This window comes from Condylura cristata, unplaced genomic scaffold (genome assembly GCF_000260355.1).
Source record: "Condylura cristata isolate star-nosed mole 26May11 unplaced genomic scaffold, ConCri1.0 scaffold00006, whole genome shotgun sequence".
Lineage (NCBI taxonomy): Eukaryota > Metazoa > Chordata > Mammalia > Eulipotyphla > Talpidae > Condylura > Condylura cristata.
In genome coordinates this window covers 23,521,684-23,543,439 of record NW_004567107.1, presented here as the reverse complement: position 1 = coordinate 23,543,439, position 21,756 = coordinate 23,521,684, and the positions used below count along the sequence as shown (strand labels likewise).

The following is a 21,756-nucleotide window of genomic DNA, read 5'->3' as shown; positions in this document are numbered from 1 at the left end:
TTTTCCTTTGCTGCCTAGAAGCTTTCAAAATTGAGGCCATCCCAGTTGTTTATTTTTGGTCTTAATTCCCTTGCCATAAGGGTTGAATCACCAAAATATCTTTATTATTGATACAGAACATAGCACCAGTATTTTCTTCAAAGTATTTTATTGTTGCAGGTTTATATATAATTCATTAATCCATTTGGAATTTACTTTGTGTATAGTGTTTGCAAGTAATCCAGCCTCACTCTTTTATGTATCATTTTCTAGTTTTCCCAGTACCATTTATTAGAAGACCCAGTGTTGGCATGTGCCCAAGTGACTGACTCTAGTGGGCTCTGCACCACAGTCATTGCTCCATCTTATGGGTGATAGTATCTGTTGTCACTTTAAGCGGAGTTCACATAACATGTTTCCTAACCCTTTACGTCAGGTGGATGTTCCCAGTATGTGTGGTGGTAGTCAGTTTTCCCCCAGGGTTTTGGGGCCTTGTTTTATGTTCATTTTGTGTGTTTGGTAGGTTAACTTAGTGTCTTGCCACCATCTTGCTGGACTCCATCTTGTTAACATTTCATAAATCTAAGTTACCTTAAATCTTAATGGGAAAGGTAGGGTATAAATAAATTACAGCTTAGAATAGAATTTGAGAGATCCTGTACTTGTCCAATTTTTCTGTTTTTATTTACCCAGGATGCTCCTATACTACTTCTGCCTTCCAAAACCAGGTGTTTACAACTTTTATTTTCAGTGCTGATGTTCTAGTCATTCACAGGGAAATTTAAAAAATAGTAATGGAAAAGCATTTACGCCATCATCCAGAATTTCTGGGTAATCTTGCTTTTATTGTATACAAAGCACCTTGCACATAATACATGGTGCTTGGCATATAGTGGAACATTAATTTTTCACCAGTATGGATGAATGCATCTTTTCCAAATCAGTTTGGTAATTTCAGATGTGCTCTAATCACTTCACTCTGTGTGTAACTAGTACCCATAAAATGTTTTGGGGAAAAGGAAATGTAAACACTCAATTGGTTAGAGCTACTGTTGACATTATTTGGTTCATATAGTTATCACTGTATTGACGAGGCTGAAATCTATTCTGTTCATTTGGTGAAAACTGACTCTTTATGTGGATGTACAGAGAAAATGGCCTTTTTATTTACAGCTTTGTGTGACTTGAAAGGCCATCCTAACTACCCAGATATTGTGACATTTGTCAAGGCAGTAATCATAGTGAAGATAAGCTGAATTTCTGGAGTCTGTAGCATCACTCATTTGCTATTTAGCAAACAAAAATATTGTGTTCTGAGAGTTTTATTACAATGTTGTGATATCTAATACTTTTTTTTAAAATTGTATTTCCATCCACAGACCAGTCTGGGCTCAGCTAACTTGGATATGTATATCTTCAGGGAAACTGCAGGGTTATTAGAAGAAGGCAGTCTACCACTCTGCCATCAGTTTTCCCTGTAAGGAGCTGACTACCATGACAAAATTGTTGGGAAATTTTGAAGAAACATGTACAAAGGAAATAAAAAAAATTGGGTCAGAGCCAAGGGATAAGACAGAAGAAATAGTAGCTGAACTTTACAGCTATTTCATCTCATACTTCTCGATTCATGTAACCCCAAATTGGCTAAAGACCTAATCAATTGGCACTGAGAGAAAACTACACTACTGCTGACTTGATGAAAGTAGTTATTTCATTTGTAAAACTACACACCCAAATTACCCCTGAAACAGTAGGTATAATTTCATATTCCAGATGATATGTGGTTTGATTGTGTTTTGACTTTGAATCTATTCCCAAGAAAACACAGTTAGAAATCAGGTGCCTAAGTGCCTTACCACGGGTGAGAGTTTTCTCTAGTGTGCCTTTAATTCCAAAATAGTATTAACAAATGATTGAAAAAATGGAAAAGAAGAACAATGAAAGGAAAGTAATATACAAGGACTTTAATAGTGGGGTAGGAATTGGGCTCGCTCCTATGTATTTTTCTAAGCTGTAGACTTCTCCGTCATTTTGTGTGTTTTTATCCTGTGCTCTCTGGTTTTCCTTATTTTTGCTTTAGATACTCATTATAGTAGTGACAGCCTATACAGAAAAATGTATTTTATTTGCATAGAGGTGCCTTAAAATACTTTTTCCTTTAAAAATTCAATCTGATTCTAAATAAATTGATTGGAAACATCAGCAAAGATTCCGAAGCAGTATTGCCATATTTCCATGAGTGAAATACAAAAATAGTTTTTCATTTACAGATAGAAATAACAAATGGAATAGGATGCTTTATGTTCTCTGCAGAATGAAAGCAGCTTATTAAACTTAGAGGGAAGCTGTGATGATTTTGCTGTTTCTTTTGTCCAGATTCTGAGAGTTCCTAAAGTAAATCTTTTCTGCCAATCTTGTTTGATCTGAGAAACTCCCTTCTGTCTCACTTGTGTGTGTAGTTTCATTCTTAGCATATTGCTTCCCACCAAGAGAAGTGATGAGCCTACAGATCTGATTTGTGTTTAGAAAGGTGTATAAAGTCATCCACTGTGAGTAAGTGCTCCTCTCCATCTTTGTCTCTCTTACATGGCATGCCATCCAGCACACACACTTCACCAGCGCAATAGGGGCAGAATCTTACTGCATTTTAAACAAATATTCACAAAAGAGAATCCAATCTTAATACTGCTGGGAATTACAGTCAAGAATATTGAGTTTGATGAGATATTAGATTATATCACAAGTATATTCATGTACTGAGCAGATTGTGAAACATGTAAAAGGTTTTGTGTATTATTCAGAATATCTATTTTCTTTTGGCTTTAATTTTCATAAATGTCCGCTTTTGCAGCAAAAATTAAGCCTTCACTTAAAAGTCATTTTCATTTTAATTAAGCTATTTGCATATGGACAGAATTATTCAAAAATACATCATATAAAACAATGGAGACTTTGACAAATATAGACAGGTTAAGAATTCTTCATCCTGGTTTTCTTCATCTATAATCTGTTTCAGTGTTTTGCCACCTCATGAATGTAACACTTTATGAAAGTTTAGAACCAGTTGCTAATACAGGCTGGAATGCATAATTTATGAAAGTTGCAGAAATTAAAGGGTTTCCTTTCTTATTATTAGTCATGCCTTGAATTGATTAGTGATGTTCAGAGTTGTAAGTTTACAGCAGGAATTTCCATGAAGGAAAATAGATCTCTTTGTCCTAAGACTCCATTTGAACTAAGATGCATACGCAGTTTGGTTTCAAGTGAGATGTGAAAGACTTAAAACATTTCTTGATTTTCACTGAGGAAAATCTTTTATGTTTGCTTAAAATGTCAAACATTTCCCATCCCTTTGTTTTTTTTTTTAGATCAAGAATTTCTGCATGACAATCTGTTTATTTTGTTATATAAAAATACTTCATTCAAATTCTCTTTAATAGTACAAAGATAATGATACCAAAAAATCTTCAGGTGGATGTAACCTTTATAAAGTTCTGCTTCTGTTTATGATATCAGTTAACAAAGTTGTCATTATTCACCATGATATTGAAGATGCTGGAGTTCTTTCTACTGTCAGAATATTAAGTATAAGTAAGGTCTTAGGATATAATTAATTTATTTTGAATGAAGCAAGAATGAAAGCCCTTCTGTGTTAACTTAGGACATAGGGTAAATAACACTTTTAAGCATTTGCTAAAATCAGAAAGAACTTTTGAAATGTTGGCTTCTTGGACTTCCCTGGTGACACAAGGGGCTAAGTCTCAGCACTATGAAGCTATCCACAGCCACTGCAGCACGTGTTCAGTCGCCAGCCAGGGAGGTGACCTACACGGTGCAAGTAGACCTCTCCTGTCTTGCTCACCGCTCCCCTCAGCAGTGTATTTCAGTCAGTCTGCCTGCTTTGCTCCCCAGTCTGTATCTGTTGACTCCTCTCACATCCTGCATCACTGGACTACACCCCAGCTCTTGTGTACATAAATACATAAGTCTTAAAAAAAGAAGTTGGACACTTGCCATAATGTAATATGAAACTTACTGTGTACCTGGTATTTAAGATAAAGAAATGTTTTCAGATAAATTGAAATTCAAATTTAAAAGACATTGTCCATTCTCATAAGCTTACAAGTTGCTTTTTAGTCAACTGACTATGCCTTGCCTAAACAATTCAAACAGATTTTTACTGGATAGGTAAAATAATCATAAATCTTGAAGGTAAACTAATAGTGCAGTTTTATAAATTACTGTTCAGTTGTAGGCTAGGATGAAAGAAAAAATTGAGACAGAGATGAATTTAAGGTTATAATAATTTATTTTTTAGGAATAAATTAAGTAGCAGATATCTCTGTCATTTCCCTTTTTATAATCCCTCCGTTACTCCACTGTCTGTCAGATAAAGCCCTACGTCTTTAACTGGCCTGCGGGGCCCTTCCTAACCATCTGTAATGTCTTATATTTGTAATTCTCTGTCTTTCACTTTATGCTTTGGCAAGACCAAACTGTTGGTTTTATGTTAAACTATAGTGTTTCTTTTTTGAGAGCATCTTTATAATGGTCTCTCTAGAATTTCTGTTTCTCTCTGCTTTGCCTAATAAGATCACCTTTCTGGGAAGCTGTACCCTAAATTGCATACCAGCAGGTCCGCTGCCTCCTCCATTTAATGCCCACTAAATGTTGTACATGTCCACATCTGTATACCAGTGTGCTTTCTGATTATTTTAGGGTTGCCTTCTCTGTTTAACTCTAATAGAATATAAATTTCTTCAGCAACTACTTTGTATTATCTACTTTTTTTTTCCTGGTACCCAGCACAGAACCCAGCATGCTCAGAAAACGTTCAAATGGGGAGTGTTTTGAGCTTAAAGTAAGGGACAAAACAAAAGACCTGCTATTCTCTTCGTGCCATTTCCATAGCTCCTGTCTCAGAGCAGACCGTCATCAGTTTGCAGTGGACATTCTGCAAAGCCTTCCAACGGGGTTTTCACCTTTCAACTCCATCCTTAAACTATATCTCACAAAATGGCTGTGCTACCCTTCTTAGTCTGAAATCTGATTATGGCACCCTCCAGCTTCCAAATAGCCTTCGACTCCTTTCCATCATTCCGTACTGATCTTATGAGAAAGACAAAACTCTGAGACATAATACAGGGCTGTGAATAATGGCACCTTAGATCTCTAGCCTCAACCTTTGCATTTTCCCGGATATAATCTGTTTGCTTCAGCTTTTCTGAATTCTGTTCAGTTCTCAACCCGTGCACACATTATTCTCCCTGATTTCTGCTTCTGTCAGCACCTTTGTCCCAGTTCACCAATATAATTTCTGGTTAGAGTAGCTTCAACTTCACCACCTTCTCAGGCCACTCTTCTCCACAAGTCTGTTAAATAACTCTCTTGTGTGCTTACACAGCATTCCACACGTAACCATATCACAATTATTATACTGAATTTACCTTGTAACCTGTCTATAGGACACATTATGTAGTAGGTTTCATTAATTAAATGGCAATAGCAGTAATTAACAGTTTTACCTGATAGGTAAGCCAGGCCCAGTGTAAAGTACCACTTTGTTAAAAAATAAGTCAAAAAGGTCATTGACTTTGAATCCATAGCTGAGCTAAAGAGCTAGTTAAATAACCAAACCAGTTCTAATTCTGGTCTTTCTGCTGAGGCTCATGCTACTAATCATTATGCATGTTGACTCCTTGAAACAGCTTTTAGGGTTTGCCTTCGTGTCCCAGCACCTTAGCACATTGCTTGGCAATGGAGTAGGCACTTAATAACTATCAGTTTAATGAATGAATGATTGATAAAGTCAATTCAAGAAAATAAGAAATCCTTGAGGTTGAGTTTGGAGCATAATTAATTCATCATCAAGGCTGTGTTTGGTGAGGAAAGCCCTGTTGGGTTGATGACGTTCTTAAACTCAAAAGGCAGAGAAGTAGTGGAGGCGTGGACCAGAAAAAGGGTGACAATGTGCACAGAAAGATACATATGACCAGAGGCCTAGTGTGATAACAAATTGTTACCAGTACTAACTTTCATTGTTGACAACATACCCCACCCCTACTTTTAACAATTTGTAAAGCTAATTTATTTATGACTAAAACAGTCAAAGAAGAGGTTAATGATATAGCCATGAAAAACTATTAAACCTATAACTACTGAACATTTCTTCAGGACATTAGCCAGACTTTGGTATTTCTTCTACACATAGCCTGAGTTATTCAGAATGAACAGATAGCATTTGTAGCCTTTTTTTTTAGTTGATTTTGTAGAATAATTACAGAAAAAAATATTTGTTAACTAACCTCAGTATGGTCTGCCTGTGGATGAATTTATTTTTGTAGATCAATTTGCTTTTAGTCTGAATTTAGTTGGTAGGCATTTTGCATAGCGGTTGTTTTATGAAATTGATTCATACTATTGACTTTCTAACAAAGCAAATAAACTGCAAACATGGGGCTGTGTTCCTCCAGGAGTACTTGACACCACTGAGGCTGAAGCTGAACCCCAGAGTTTGACTCAGATCTATGCATTGCCTGAAATTCCCCGAGACCAAAATGCTGCAGAATCATGGGAAAACTTAGAAGCAGTATGTTAACATCATTTTGTTTCTTTTTTTTTTCCTTTGGAAAAATAAAAGGCATAGAAGTAAGTAATTCCTTTCCGTTTCTTTTTTTTTAAGGACTTAATTGAACTTAGCCAGCTGGTCACTGATTTCTCTCTTCTAGTGATGGTAAGTATCTGTCTCGGACTCAAAACTATTAGGTTAATCAGATAAAAGACATATTAGTCACTAGGCTTTAGAACTTTCATAGAAGTTACACTTTCTCAGACTAGTATAGAGTCATAGGTGAAAGTGTAATTGTTCTCAAATTCCAGATCAGTTTAATAAACTTGTACTAAGCACATATTATATAAACATGCACAGTGTTAGATCTCTGCTGTTTGTGGTCTGATGAGGTTAGATATAGAAATAAGTGAAGCCTGCTTTTTGCCTTCAGAAATTTTAGTTGGCTATGGTGATGGCACACAGGTGATTTGGTGATGGGAGGGAAGCCCACAGGGATTACAACTGAGATGCACAAAATGATGTAAAAATAAATTATTATATTATTAATAATAAAAAAAATTTTAGTTGGTGGAGGTAAACCTGTATCTAAAAAAAATGGAAATTTCAAAATCATTATTAAGCAAAAATGGTATGAGAACATATTATCAGCTCCAAGGAAACGCTTTTCCTCCAGGAGAGGGAGGCAGGAGTTATGAGGTGGAACTATTAAGGACAGTGTCAAAAAATAGGTAGCATTTACTTAAGCCTTGAAAAAATGAGTGAAATGTCCACAGGTGGGAAGGGGGGAGTGCAGGTAAGTGCAACTGAAGAAGACTTGGTATAGAGCAGAGGATATATGGATTCTCAGGAATGACAAGTACTGGAATGTGTCCATGGCACAAGACACCAAGGAAAAGCAAAGCAAGGGGTGTGAAGGGTCAGATTATGATGAAATTGGAGACCACACTAATTTGTGGAGGTGTTTTATTCCTGGGTTTTTTTTTTTAAAGATTTATTTATTTATGCATTCAAGAATTGGGGTGTAGGCCAGAGATACAGGGGGTGAGAGGATTCATCAGAGACAGTGTAGGAAGCAGAACAGGCAGATGGACGAAGTACACTGCTGAGGGGAGCAGTGGGTGGGTCAGGAGAGGTCTGCCGCGCCATGTGGTCACCTCCCTGGCCAGGGATTGAACTTTTGCTGCAGTGAGGTCGTACTAATTTGAACATCACTTTGCAGGCATTAAGGAGCCAGTACAGATTTTTGAGGAGGTTAGATTAATGTGATACAATTTGTGCTTCAGAGTGATCACTGTTAGTGTGAAAAATAGGTATTGGGGAGGGGGCGATTATAAGCAAAACTACTGGTTAGAGATTAATTTCAAGAGTTTAACTGAAAGCAATGCCAACAAGTATAAAGGAGAGCTGAGGGTTTTTTCTGGGGTACACTTAGTAGAAAGCTTACGAGTCACATAGGAAACATTAGGCTTTATATCGCATAATTGGGGAACCAGAGAAAAGGTTAACAGATTAAGGAACACAAAGTAGATTCAGTAGGAAAGGTGGAATTATTTTCATTTTTTCCTCATTGGAATTGTGAGAAGGTTGGATGCGTGGTGTACATATGGGCACAAACCTGTTTGTGCTTATACTGCTATCTAGGTCGTGTTCTTGATCGAGCCATCTGGGAGCTTTACATCTGGCAAGTTCCTAGTTCACAAAACCTCAGAATTGGGATTAGAAAGGTTTTAAGAAACCACCTAAACTCTTCCTCTTTCCCCAACTTCTCAAAATAGATCTCTACTCTGTCTTTTGCCTCTTTGACATTTATGGTGCAGGAATAATTCATACTCTATTCTTTCCATTTGAAGACTCTCTTACACATTTTCCTTGCAGAAACTAAATGCTGGTAACTTCCCTGTGGTACCTTTGCTCTCTGGAGCCATATACTAAACAAGTTTTGTCTGTTTTCCATATAAAAGTTGGGGTTTTTCCTCAACTTTTTTTTTTTTATGTAACATTGCATCGCAACATCATGTGGGTTTCAGGAGTTCATCATTGGGAATCAGCACATTCATATTTTACATTAAGTTCATTGTAAACATTCTGTTCACAATACCCCATCTCACCATATTTCCTGCTCTTGTGAACCTTTGATTCTCTGAAGTGTTTTTTCCTTCTGGAAAAGCTTGTGTTCTAGTTTGTGGATTCTTTTTCTTAAAGTGTAATATTTAATGTTGAGGTAGTAAATTATTTGAAGCATTCTCTTTTTTGATACCTCTAAGTCAGGAGAATAAAAAATTTGAAGTTTCTAGATTAGCTGTCCACATAGCCTATTAATGTACTTATATAAAAAGGGAAAGGTACAAGAATCAGAATCCCAGAGTAGTATCAAGATTTATTCAATTATTGTAACTCATCATCTCTGATCTCATGCATTTATAAAATCTGTATATCTAAGGTTACACAAATATATGCATTGTACACTTTAAAATGTGTGAGTTATAATGCATGCAAAGTATACCTCAAGAAAGTTGATTAAAAATAAATTGGATATATAGAGAATTCTTTTCATTCAAGACAAACACATTTCCCTTCCAAAAGGATAGTATGTGGAAAGAAAGTTGAATGTTTATGGTCATTTAGCAGTTTATTATCTGATTGGGTTTTGTAAGCATCTTCTAACATTTCATCTAAGAACAGTTCATGCAGAAGTGCTTTAGCTATCGCCATAGCTGTATACAAATGTCCCATTTATAAGAATCTGTGTAAGGACATGAAACAATGCTATTAAGCAAAAGCTCAAAGGAGAACCCCTGATTATTATTCCCAGGGTGACTGAGTTCTCATGACCATCTGGTCAAGGACTCACAGAAGCTCCATTTAGGCCCCAAATGACTTGGGAACATAACTAGAATCACCACATCCTCTCATTACCATCACATGGACTTGATAGCATCTAGACAAATTAACCATGTATTTGTGGAGTGTGATACCATGCTAAGTCAAATCAATGAAGAATGAAGAACAGTACAAACCTGTGGGACAGCTGTGATAGTGTACAACACTGTGATTGTACTTAATGTCACTAAATTGCAAACTACAAAAATGGTTAAATGGTCTATAGTTTCTACCACATTTATAAAAGAATCTACAAAGCCATTGATAGTACAGGTGTAACCCAGTAGATATCAATGAGTTTTGTCTGCTAGGCCTCCCTGGCATTTTTCTTCCATTTCTTAAAGCACACTCTCCTTTCACTGTAGAACCAGCCTTACTTGTAGTCCAGGAGACCCGGAGCTTATATCCGACACCTCCATCTACTGCCTGTGTGTCCTTAGGCTGTTATTTGACTGCACCAAGCTTTATAAAAAGCATGGCAGGACTAAATGAAATGCTGTCTTACTTCCCACCCCTGTATTTAGAGTCCTCAAAGTGATTGTGGTGTTCACTCAACAGAGAACCTCTGCTAGAGTTGGAAGGAAACTGATAAAAGGACTGCTTAGGGATTGTGTGGAGATGTGAAGCTAGTGGTGGGAACACGGGAGTGAAAGAATGCCCTGAACGATTAACACTCTGGACAGGTGGAGAGGGAAGGAGTCGGGGATGCCCATAGGAGGCACCTGAGGGGAATGAATGGTGTTATTTGGGCACCATTTTCCCAGGAGATAACTGGGGTTAGGATGAGTGCTAGTTTTATCTGTTTCAGTGTAAGTGAAGAGATATTTCTATAAGAGCAGTCACATACCTGAAAATCAAAGTTTAATTATTTCACAGTCATTGTAGAAGTTGGCATGAAGCTGGGATCAAAGAGAGTCTCTCTTTTTTCCCTGGGAATTAAAAAAGTGCTCTGTGTGTCATGTATGATGGTCACACACGGTCAGAGCTCATGAGACCCTACCCTAAAAGTGAATGGATGTCACTGTATATACATCCTATAAGTGCTGTCTAAATAAGCTTATTTTAAAATGGGAATGTGAGCCTGTGACAAATAATGAGTTCCTGTCACTGAAGGTATTTTAGCAGAAGCTCAGGAGCCACTTGAGAAATGGAGTGGGGACACTTCACACACCCGAGGGGAAGTCACACTAACCTTGTGCACTCTCCTTGCAGTCACAGCCAGTTTCTGCTGTATCAGTGCAGGGGCTGTTGTTCTGTGTACAATGCTTTATTAAAACACTTGAGCTGGAGCATTGTAACATCGTGATGTGTGAAATACAGTCAATCCATTCACTGCTACCTACTACCTATCAGAAGTGGAAAGAGTTCATGGTAAATCAAACCATATTGCATTCTTACTCCTGGAATGCAGTAATTTGTATTTATAGGATCAAGGGTGTATTAAATAGAATACTCAAAGGAGTAAATAAAGTTAGGAAGATTTTTGATTGGTTGATTGGTTTTGTATTTCTTTTTCTTATTTTCCATCAACCCCAACATGACATGTAAAAGCTTTTTGTGTGTTTTTCCTCCTAGAAAGTACATTTATTTGGAGAATACTATGTTTGTACGTTTGAATGAATTTTCATGTGAGATGCTTTTCACTATAAAGGTGCCACCCTTTTATTACCTAATAATTAAGTTGCCCTCTTTTTTCTTCATGCAAGTGAATTTGTACTTTCGACATGGTTTATCAGATGCTATTAATGAACTGCTATTAAGACTGCAAGACTGCCGTACACGGAGCCCTGATTACAGGAATTAAAATAGTGTGTATTGGCTGACTGCTGCTCCCCAGCAGGACCGCTCACTCATAATTCCTTTGCATCTAGTCTCAGCAGGAGAAGATTGACAGCATTGAAGACCATGTCAACAGTGCTGCTGTGAATGTTGAAGAGGGAACCAAAAACTTGGGGAAGGTAAGATTCTGCTCCCGCTGACAAATCAATGGTACTCTGGCTCCCAGGAATCTCTAGTATTAACCCAATTGATCCGCTCTCTTTAATGTTGAGGGAACCAGCAATTAAGGAAATAAGGAAGAAATGACACATAGGTAGTGCAAGAAATCAATGGCTGTTGTAATATTCTACTCTAAGGTTCATTCTGTCGGGAGAGGGGTTTTTTCAGACAGCAAACCAAAACCCACTCTAAGGCATTTCCTGTTACAAGAGAAGGGCTAGAATGCAGCAGGAGAGAGAGAGACAGCACTCGTGGAGTGGGACCAGCTATTTGCCACAGAATGTTGTTTTTAACCCCAGGTACATCGCATGGAATGATCTCCGTTCAACATAAAAGCTTGAAGGATCCGTGGCTGCTGAACCTGTTTAAATAAGCCAGCTAGATAGTTAGTGGATTGATTGTTTTGCAAGTAAAATCAATTTGCAGCCTGCTCGTCTCACCTCTTTTTTTCTCATTTCTGAGATCTGGAGCAATTCTACTACCTGTGGAATCCTCCCTTCCCTTACCCAGCCACCCCCAGTACAGTCTCTAAGGTTAATTATGTACCAAGAGTTAAAGAGGCATTGCCAGGAGTAATGAGAGGAAAATGCACATCACCACAGGCAGATATTCTCAACTCAATTTCTAAATTGAATTTTTTTTTTACAGGCTGCAAAATACAAGCTGGCAGCTCTGCCTGTGGCAGGTGCACTCATCGGAGGAGTGGTAGGGGGTCCGATTGGCCTCCTTGCAGGCTTCAAAGTGGCAGGAATTGCAGCTGCACTTGGTGGTGGGGTGTTGGGCTTCACAGGTGGAAAATTGATACAAAGAAAGAAACAGAAAATGATGGAGAAGCTCACTTCCAGCTGTCCAGATCTCCCCAGCCAGACTGACAAGAAATGCAGTTAAAACCACACTTCGTTTTTAGTGGCACCAACATGTCTATCCTAAGGAGGACCTGTGCGGCTGCTGGACACTCACCCAGCTCTTGGAGCAGGATTAGACTCTCAAGTTGGATTGAACTGTGACGAGTGGATACATTTTGCTGTGTGCTGGGTGTTAGAGATTGAAGATATATAATGTTTATCAGGTAAAATTTAAAGACTGCCAGGGAGCTGATTTTCTGCCTGGAAATGTGAAGACTGACCCATAACTTTGCTAAAGACTTGAGTGTGAAAATGTAGACTTGGACACCTTCAGGCTTGATTATCTTCCTAAAAGATTACTTAGGCTTGTCAGTGAGGAGAAGAGTGCAGGAGCCCGTCTTATCAGATAGTGAAGTCAGGATTTCGTGAGGGGCACAAGGAACCACATAATGGAGTCTGTTTGGTGAACAGTTTGGTATTTGCCGGTGAAGGAAATTAGTAAGAAAATGAGAAGTGAGGCCTATCTTTTCTTCTAGGTATCTGAATTTGCGACACCGGCTTGTTTTCTCAGCTCTTCTGCCTCGCTAAATAAAGAACACAAACTCTCAAGTGCCAGAAGATTTATTAAGCCAGCCGTTAAGGTTGCTCAGTCCACCTGTCCTGATTTCGAAGATCCAGTGTTCTTTGCCTTCCCTCCCTTGCCATTTTGAGTTCTTTGATTTGTGGGGTAAAATCAACCCATGTGAAATGAGGACTTTCCTCGTAATCTATTTATTCCGATGTCTCCCATCTGTGTTCATCCTTTCCTTTCCCAAAACCTGTAGGGAAAAAAATGAGAGGAGAGGAGAGGACTAAAAAGGAGGGAACGAAGCTACAAATACTTCCAACATCATTAGAGTTTGAGTGAAAAGATCAGCAGGTGAGGGGGGAGCTCTGAGGTCACTTCTTGGGGCCTCTTCCTTACCACACTGGGTGTTTCTGATCCTGAGTCCTTTCAGTGGCCCCTGGCAGGAGCTGAGAACTACCTCATTTCTGTAACTACCACCCTCTCTTGCTGCTTTGCTAGCTCCTGTGCTTTCCTTCAATTTCACAGTGCTGCTTCTCCCCGAGAACGACATTTATGGCTTTTCTTACTTTCAAGATGGTGATGAGCCAAACCTGGTGCCAAGACTCAGTGCTGATGAAGGATTTCTGGTGCTAATCCTAACCCTTGACCTTGACAGCAAGCATGGTCCAGCCAACACAATACCTACTTAAACAACAGAAAGCTTGTAAATTTAAGGGGGAAAAGAATTGAGGCAAAATCATTCTGTAACCTGAACTCGAAATAGGAAGGAAGCACCCTCTGCCTTACTCTACCCTCTCTTTTACTTTTTAAGATTTTTGTTATTTATTTATGCATACAGAATTGGGGTACAGGACAGAGGTTCAGGGTGAGAAGATTCACCAGAGACCAAGTGGGGGAGCAGAACAGGATTAATGAAGTACACAGTGGGCTAGACAGGAGAGGTCTGCCGCGCCATGTGGGTCACCTCCCTGGCTGGTGATCAAACTTGTGCTGCAGTGGCTGCAATAGCTTCGTAGTGCTGTGCTTTAACCCGTTGCACCACCAGGGAGAACCCTCTTTCCTCTGTCTTGAGGACACGTGGAATAGGCACCTGTACCACAGAAGGCAGGAACTGCCTCTGCTAGACCTCTCCTGTCTAGCCCACTGTGTACTTCATTAATCCTGTTCTGCTCCCCCACTTGGTCTCTGGTGAATCTTCTCACCCTGAACCTGAGTCAGGCATTTGAATGGCTCATCACTGCTCTCTTGTTGAGTTCACTGTTAACAACTTTTATTGATTCTACCTTTTACTTCTGTGTCTAATCTAAAAAGACCTTTCTCTTTCATACTTTTTGACTTTCACCAATGAATTTCAATGAGAGAAAGCATCATTTCTTACTGTCATTTCATAACTAGAAAACATCAAAGTTATTTGCTGCTCGCTGACTTGTATCTTTAATATGATACTAAGAAGAAAGTATTTTGACTAAGTGTCTCATTTTGATTCAGTGTTTGACAACCTGTTGCAACAATTGCTTTTGAACTCAATTTTTTTTTTCTGTTTTCTGAACCTCTAATAAAGGGTGTTCAAAGCTGAATGAGGATCAGAATCGCCCAGGATGCTTATTTAAAACAGGATTCCTAAGTGCAGTCCAGTAGGTAAGATCCTAATAATGGCCCAGTCAACTGAAATGATAAACTTGAAATTTGCTACATCAAGATTAGTTGTATCGTTGACTTCGGAGATTGCTGATATTCCACCCTTCGGCATGACCCAGTCTTCCAGGCTGCCCACCCAAGCCTGAGCATGCATTTAGCCTGCGTCTTCCTAGGACTGGGGACTCATTAGAACGTCAGGCTGGTTATATGTCAGCACCCAAAGGAGGAAAAAAATCAAAGGCCTGTAGTTGAAGCTCATGCGTTGTTTTGGGATCTCCGGTTTCTATCGAGCCAGAGTGAGGCACCATTACATGTGCTCATCGAGGCCTTTATTTTTACTATTCATCAGGACTGAAATACTATTCCAGTAGGCTCTGTGCTTAGGTAAATGACATGATTTTTTTTTAAGTTTTATGATTTAAAATTTAGAAATGATATCTAATTTCCCGATAATAGATCCCAATAGCCAAATTTTGTAGAAATGTAGGTGTTTAATCAACTGCAGATCGTATCCATAAGTGATAAAGTATTTAAAAGTAGACATTAGTCAATATGACATAGCAACTGATCTTAAAATTAAATGCCCTGCAGTATTAAATTAAATTTAATTTAATTTAAATCTTCTTTACGATTCATGTCTCATTTTTACTGTAACAAGTTGAAGGTAAGGAACATTTTTAAGGTTTTAAAATTTATAGAGGCTCATTTTAGAGAAAGGCAGCACATCTAAAGACATTTGGTGTAATGACCTGAGACGTTTTAGAGCTGAGAATTTGAACCTTTTTGCTTGTAACCAATAATGAAAAAATGTTATATTAAAACTCAGCATATGAAGAATAGAGTACTCACTATTGGGATTAGGACACTTTGATTTTTTCCAGTTTCAAAAATGTGTTGGTTGCAACTCATTACTCCTGGCTTCATGATTTACCAATGGGCTACTACCCTCCGTTTGAGATAACTGTTAGAGAAGAACTGGTAGTAGGATCTTCTGTTTGCCAGACATACCTTTTGCAGGTAAGGAAAATGCGTCTCAGAAAAATTAGTTTATTAAAGGTTATTCAACTACAGAGGATGCAGCTAAGATGTTAGCCAGGTCTGCTGAACTGCACAACTCCCAGCGCTCAGTGCTGCTTCTCTGCACTGCACTGAAGTGAGCCACACAGCTCATTCAGCCATCCTTTCTTTCAGGCATGCTTACGCTGAGACTGCTCATGTGTTCGTTTGCACTTTTTTTAAAATCCTCTTTGTTTACCAAGTCCAGCTGCTTCAGTTTTTAATGGTGGCCAGTGCAGAAATATTATCTAGGTGAATTCGGTCAATAGACTATAAAATTTAAGATGTTTCATATTACCTACATAGCTTACATTTATTGTTGATATCTATGTTATATATAATATAGATATATAGTGATATCTGCATATATAGAGAGTGATACCTATGTTATAGATATGTAATATTTTTGGTTTATGACCATTTCAGAGTGCTTTTTATATTTAATTGAAAGATTAAAGCAGTGCTTTTAAAAAATAAATTTATCATCAAGGGCTCTCCCTGGTGGCACAATGGGTTAAAGAACCACATTATGAAGCTCTCTGAAGCCACTGCAGCACAAGTTCAATCCCCTGCCAGGGAGCTCACCCACGTGGTATGGCAGACCTCTCCTGATGCGCCTGCTGCTCCCCTCAGCAGCGTATTTCAGTTGATCTGCCTGTTCTGCTCCCCACTCTGTCTCTGGTGAATCTTCTCACCCACCACCGCTCTGGCCTGTACCCCAGTGGAAGCATAAATAAATCTTTAAAAAAAAAATTCATCATAAGTCATAGAATCAAATTATTACCGTTTAAAATGATACCCTGAGGTGGCCATACACTTACAGTAGTGACACTGGTATTTCTTAGAGCTTTTTTGAAACTTCTCTTTTGGAGCTGCTGCCAAAGATCTTTTCAAACCACATGAAAAAGCCATCTCAGAGCTCAGTCGTCACTCACTACGCTCCTATCCTTATGATCTCTCCTCTCTTCCTTCCTCAGTTTTGCTTTTATTCTGCCAACTTAACTCTCATTTATGCTGGTGCCAAACATTTGAGGATGCCCAAGAATGGGATTTCTGGCCAGAGTTCTGGAGCAGGAACTTTTAGGTTATGCTAACACTGAGTGTGGCAAAGGGAGAATCCTGTGAGTCTAAAACCTTCTGTGTCTACCAGCCTGTCCCTAAGTAGTTTGCAGAGGAACAAGGACCAAATACTGGCAATACCAATCACAAGAAACTAAGCAAACCCATGACAGAAACACACAGTGTATATTTTTCTCCAGTGAAAGTACAAAAACCAAACCAAGCCATCTTAATGTTAACTTTAAAAATGAAAGCTCTTTTTCAGGGTCCTCTTTGCTCTTCATTGCTGCGAAATGAAATCTTTGGGAGGAAGAATGGGGGAGGGGTACTGAGGAAAAGCCAAGGACAAAGACTCTCCTGTGAAATGGGGCATTTTCTTCCGCTGTAGTGAAGTGTAGTGTGGCTGTGGCTCTTAGCTGTTTCTGAATGTCAAACCATATTCTTACATAGAGTCAGAGGCCCAACAAAGGTAGGGAAGCTCCTACAAGCCTACATTAAACAGTTCATGTGGTTTGTTTTCCTTAACAGCATTTGTTTTCTAACAGGTAGTTTTTGCAGTACTCAATAAGTAACACCCTTTCACAGGGAAACTTCTTGGGTATTTTATAAATGATGAGTGATAAAAGATCCACATCAAAGAAATTATGGGAGACAAGAAGTAATGTCTAATATTATTCAAGAAAAAGTGGAAGACTGTTACCTCACATCCCTCCTTCCTCTTCCCCAACTCTCAGCCATTCCTCACATCACAGCCACAAGGAGAACCAGGCCTATTATTTTTCTGCTGAAATATTTTCAGTGGCTCTCACTGAATATGCAGTAAAGTTCAAATGCTTATGTTGGCATTCACAACCTTCAATATTCTAGCCCCAGCTTTATTTCTTCAAAATCCCAAATCACCATGTGACAATGCCACTGAAAACTAGACATTCCTCAGGAACGATTTTAAGGTTTTCCCATGGCAAAGCACACACTGGTGGTAAGCTATTTGTGTATTTCCAAGCTAAAATAATTTCTGTAATACTTTATTTACAAAACTGGTCTACTGAGATTTGTTTAAACTCTTCACAAACCTAGAAGTTGTTTGTTAGGGAAAAGAGATCCCCCAACCAAAAGAAACGACACTCGACCCTTAACCTCCCGATGTCAGTCTTGTCACCTGTGCGTGTGAGAGCCAAAGCATGGTGATTTTTCTCAATTGGCAGGTGCTCTGGTTTTAATTATTTGCTCAGCTCCTATGAGAAACTGACTAATATTTGAGAAAAACATGTAAGAGTCTGTGTTATCCATGTATTCCTCAGTACTTGAGATATTTTCCTGTGCTAAGGTCAATTGCTAAAAAAGAGTTTCACTAGCTGAAGCCCTTATAGTTAAAACCTTTGGTGTTAGCAAGGGTCAGAGAAGGCCGGGTGGTGAGAATTACTACAAACCCTGAAAAGCTTATCAAATTCTTTTATTTATTATGTTGCTAAATGATGATTATATAAGGAAACGTGCAATAAATTGACTCATTTAATATTTAATTGAATGCCTGTCTTGTGTTGCGTGCCAGGGTAATACACAGAAAAATGTTAGACCTCTAGAATTTCTCCTTGTGAACCATTCAGGCTGATGAATGCAGATCCCTACAGCAGGTAAGTCACAGTACAATGTGGTAAGTACCCAAAATGAGGGCTGGCCAAAGTGATGTGAGGGTGCAGCTGATGACCAGCTCCACCTGGAGAGGAGGGGAGGCCTCTGTAGAGCATGTGGCATGTAAGCCACACCCTGAAGAACAACATGCATGACTGAAGACGAGGTTGTGGGCAAGAGGCATTGTGCACACAAATGCCTCTTTTTCCACAGGAAAGTGCACAACAAAGAGAAAATCAAGAAGTAAATGTTTGAGTGATAAGCAGGCTGGGTGGAAGAAGAGACTAGAGTCGCTATGACTTTTTACATTTTAATGATTCTGTGTGAAAAGGAATTGGCGTGTTTTGTGTCAGATGAAATATATAACCAGATTTCTCTGTTTTGCGTTTGTTGCCTACGAAGTTAGTGATAAACCTGGGTTCTCGGTAGGTTGGGCATAGTTGCTTTTTCCTACATGTAAGAAATGATCTGTGCTATCTGACCTCTCTGCGATGAGGTTCCCGCTTCATCTTGAATGTCTGCTTTCTTCCTGTCCTGCTGTTCATTCCATCAAATTTATTGACAACCGACTGAGAAAGTCATGAAATTTCCCTTTCAGTGTCCAGGATCTCCATGGTCCAATTTTCCTTCTTTACATGAATATTTCTTGACCACTGTAATTCAGTGGCTCCCATTTTCACTTTGTAAGTTTGACTTTATAGGAATAAAAGTTTTCCCTCTGAGGTGCAGTGATTTTCCCAACTGGCTTGTAGACTTTTCAGGTCCAGTCCCTATCACCTGCTGCTTGGAGTATTTTGTGATGTGAAGTGTACAAAAAAGGGAAAGGAAATTGGGAAAGGAAATTTCGTTCTGTTTGTGACTCCCATCATAGCACGTGCACTCTGCTGTCAGGCCATGTGTTGAGCTGTGAAAAGGTTTTCTGAGACATAGCCAACCTCTGCTCAGTACTCCTGTTTATATGTTAACAAGGGATGAAGGATGACAGAAGACATCTCTGGAACTTGGAAGTCATACATGAAAATATCAGAATTTGGAGGTAAAAGGTATTTTTATCATTTTTCCCAATTAAAATTACTGACTCGGGAGAGGACACAACAGGACCTGAATAACTAAAGATAAGATGTGAGGAATTTGGTTTATCTTCTCTTCTCTCATACATAGCATTGATGGAGCCAGAAAAAGAGTGACCTAATGATTTGTAATCTGCTGACTTAGTATTGAAACAGGGTAGCAACAGGAATCTCTGTGTGGCAAGCAGAGATTGGAATCAGGTAACTGCAAGGCTTAAGTTAAAAGGAGGGCATTTAACAGGATTTAAACACAAGTCTCTGATAGCCAGGTTCATATACTTATTCCAACACACAGCCTTTCAGTGAGTTGACAAAATGAAAAGAAGTACTTGGCATTTACCAATCCTCCATAGATATTAGGTCCTTCAGATTTTATTTTTTATAACAGATTGCCGTCCCTGTTCTGTATGGCAGGGTCAACATCTCAGGACTTCCTTAACCTTCCCATCCTGGAACCTCCAATCCCCTTTATGCTCTACCTGTTTCACAGGATGGTTCTAAAGATTAAAAGAATGAGTATGTTAATCGCCTCAAATGGGCATTCTCTTTTACCATAACTGTGCTTTTGTACATTTTTGTTAGTTGCTCCTGTCATGATTGCTTGTTACTATTATCTTTTTCTCAAAAGGTAATGAACAAGTATATATAAAAATAGCATTAAGGAGACACCTAAAATGAGCAAAGACTTGTGAAAATATCAAAAATCTTTAAAATGACATTTTTAAAAGGTGGTTATTAAGGTGGCACCATGATGACAGGTGCCTGGGGGAAGAGTACATCTCGTGTCTGGTAAGAATGATGCCCAACCATGAACATGTGTAAGAGCTGGGCAGGACTAGAGTGATCCAACATCCCAGATTGGATCAGTCCTAAGGCGCATATGTCCTCCTGGTAAATTATGAACACTCCATTTCACTCTCAAAAGAACACACAAAACAGGTAAACAAGCCAGGTCTTTTTACCTGAGAGGCCTACAGTTGTCAGAAACAACTGCATAAGCAGTTTGTTTGTTTGCTATTGCAGTAGGCGAATAAAGATAGCCTCTGTTATAAATTCTCCTGGAGTAGAAACAGGAGTCTGATGCACTTTAGGAAAATAGAGCTCATCTGTTCCTAGGCAAAGAAACTTGCTTCATGACCCCAAGGCTGTATGCATGCTTCCACACCCCTGTGCTTACCTCAGCAGAGCACCTACCACATTCTATCACAGCCTCCTTTTTCCTCCTGGTTGCTCCTTCACTCCGCTTCAAGTTCCATGATGGCAGGGGCACTCTTGTTCACCATTGCATGGGCCGGTCACTAGTAGACAACTCATGCTTGCTGAGTGGTAAATGCGTTTTGTAAACCACACTGGTGTCTGCCTGTCCACAGGGCTGGATAACTGGGTCGTCAGATGCATCTCACAGAAAATGTGTCATGTTCACAGGAAAGTTTACAACACTCCCGCAGGACCCCACACTGCCCAAAAGGGCCCTCCAGGCATATATCTGAGTTGGCGGAAGATTTTCACCTATTCTAGGCTAGAAGTCTTAGGACTCCACAGCAAGTTAGGATATAATTCCAGGTGACTGGACTTTCCCAATCATGTTTGTGACTAGTAAAACCATCAGATGATTGGAATCCACTTCAGCTATGACGATGCTTTCTCAGCTTACTTTTTCCCATCAGAGGTTTACTGATTACTTGCAGTGCTCTAGGTTGTTAGGAATACGAAGAATGCCCTGCTTCCAGGGCACCACATAGCAATAAGGATGTGCTTCAATTTAGGGTTAGACTGGACACTCTAAAAAACAGGGTTGTGGGGCTACCAAGGATGGCAGTTGTCCTGGGCGTTGATAGAATAGTTCCCTAGAAGGTAAGGGAGCAGATGGGAAGGGGAGAAAACCAATTTGCACTTTTCTCTTTTTGATTCCCAAACCTATTGTCTAAGGGTAGACCAGCTATCCCATTCTACTATTTTTAGAATCAAGTAATTTATTTACATTGTTCATGGCACACCTAGCACCCATGTCTTAGTACCAAGAATAATTATCTGAAAGAAATGAGTTTAGAGAGCTCTGTTGCTTCAACTGAAGGCTAGGTTTGAGTCCATTAGCACATGGATTCATGTAACTTTCCATTCTAAGTCAAGTACTATTAAATCTAAAAGTAAATCCAAAAAACCTCTCTCTGATTATCTGGAGTCTGAGCAAAGTGTTCACAATATATAATACTATTTATGGCAAAGTAAATTAATAAAAAGTCTCAATATAGAAATACTTTATAAATATAGTTTTATTACTTGGAAATACATACAAAAGTTCAAACACAGCTAAAAAACAGTTGCCAAGCAGAGGTCCTATCCAACCTGTATTAATGAACACATGAAACAGTTATAACCAGCATAAAACAACAATTAAGTCCAACTTGTTATCTTCACGGTCTTTTTATAAATGGGTTTAAAAGTTATCCTATTTTAATC

General features: G+C 38.9%; 1 protein-coding gene across 2 annotated transcripts in view; it reads left to right on the top strand.

The window, feature by feature from the left end:
• STX17 (syntaxin 17) overlaps positions 1 to 13,686 on the top strand; it is a 31,338-nt gene extending 17,652 nt beyond the window's left edge. For both annotated transcript variants that reach the window (XM_012721129.1, XM_004677480.2), the window contains exons 5-8: positions 6,453 to 6,568; positions 6,662 to 6,712; positions 11,302 to 11,388; positions 12,077 to 13,686. In XM_012721129.1, coding sequence (XP_012576583.1) covers positions 6,453 to 6,568; positions 6,662 to 6,712; positions 11,302 to 11,388; positions 12,077 to 12,316 — 494 coding nt within the window. In that variant the 3' untranslated portion in view covers positions 12,317 to 13,686. The remainder of the gene's footprint in view (positions 1 to 6,452; positions 6,569 to 6,661; positions 6,713 to 11,301; positions 11,389 to 12,076) is intronic.
• Positions 13,687 to 21,756: the final 8,070 nt, after the last annotated feature.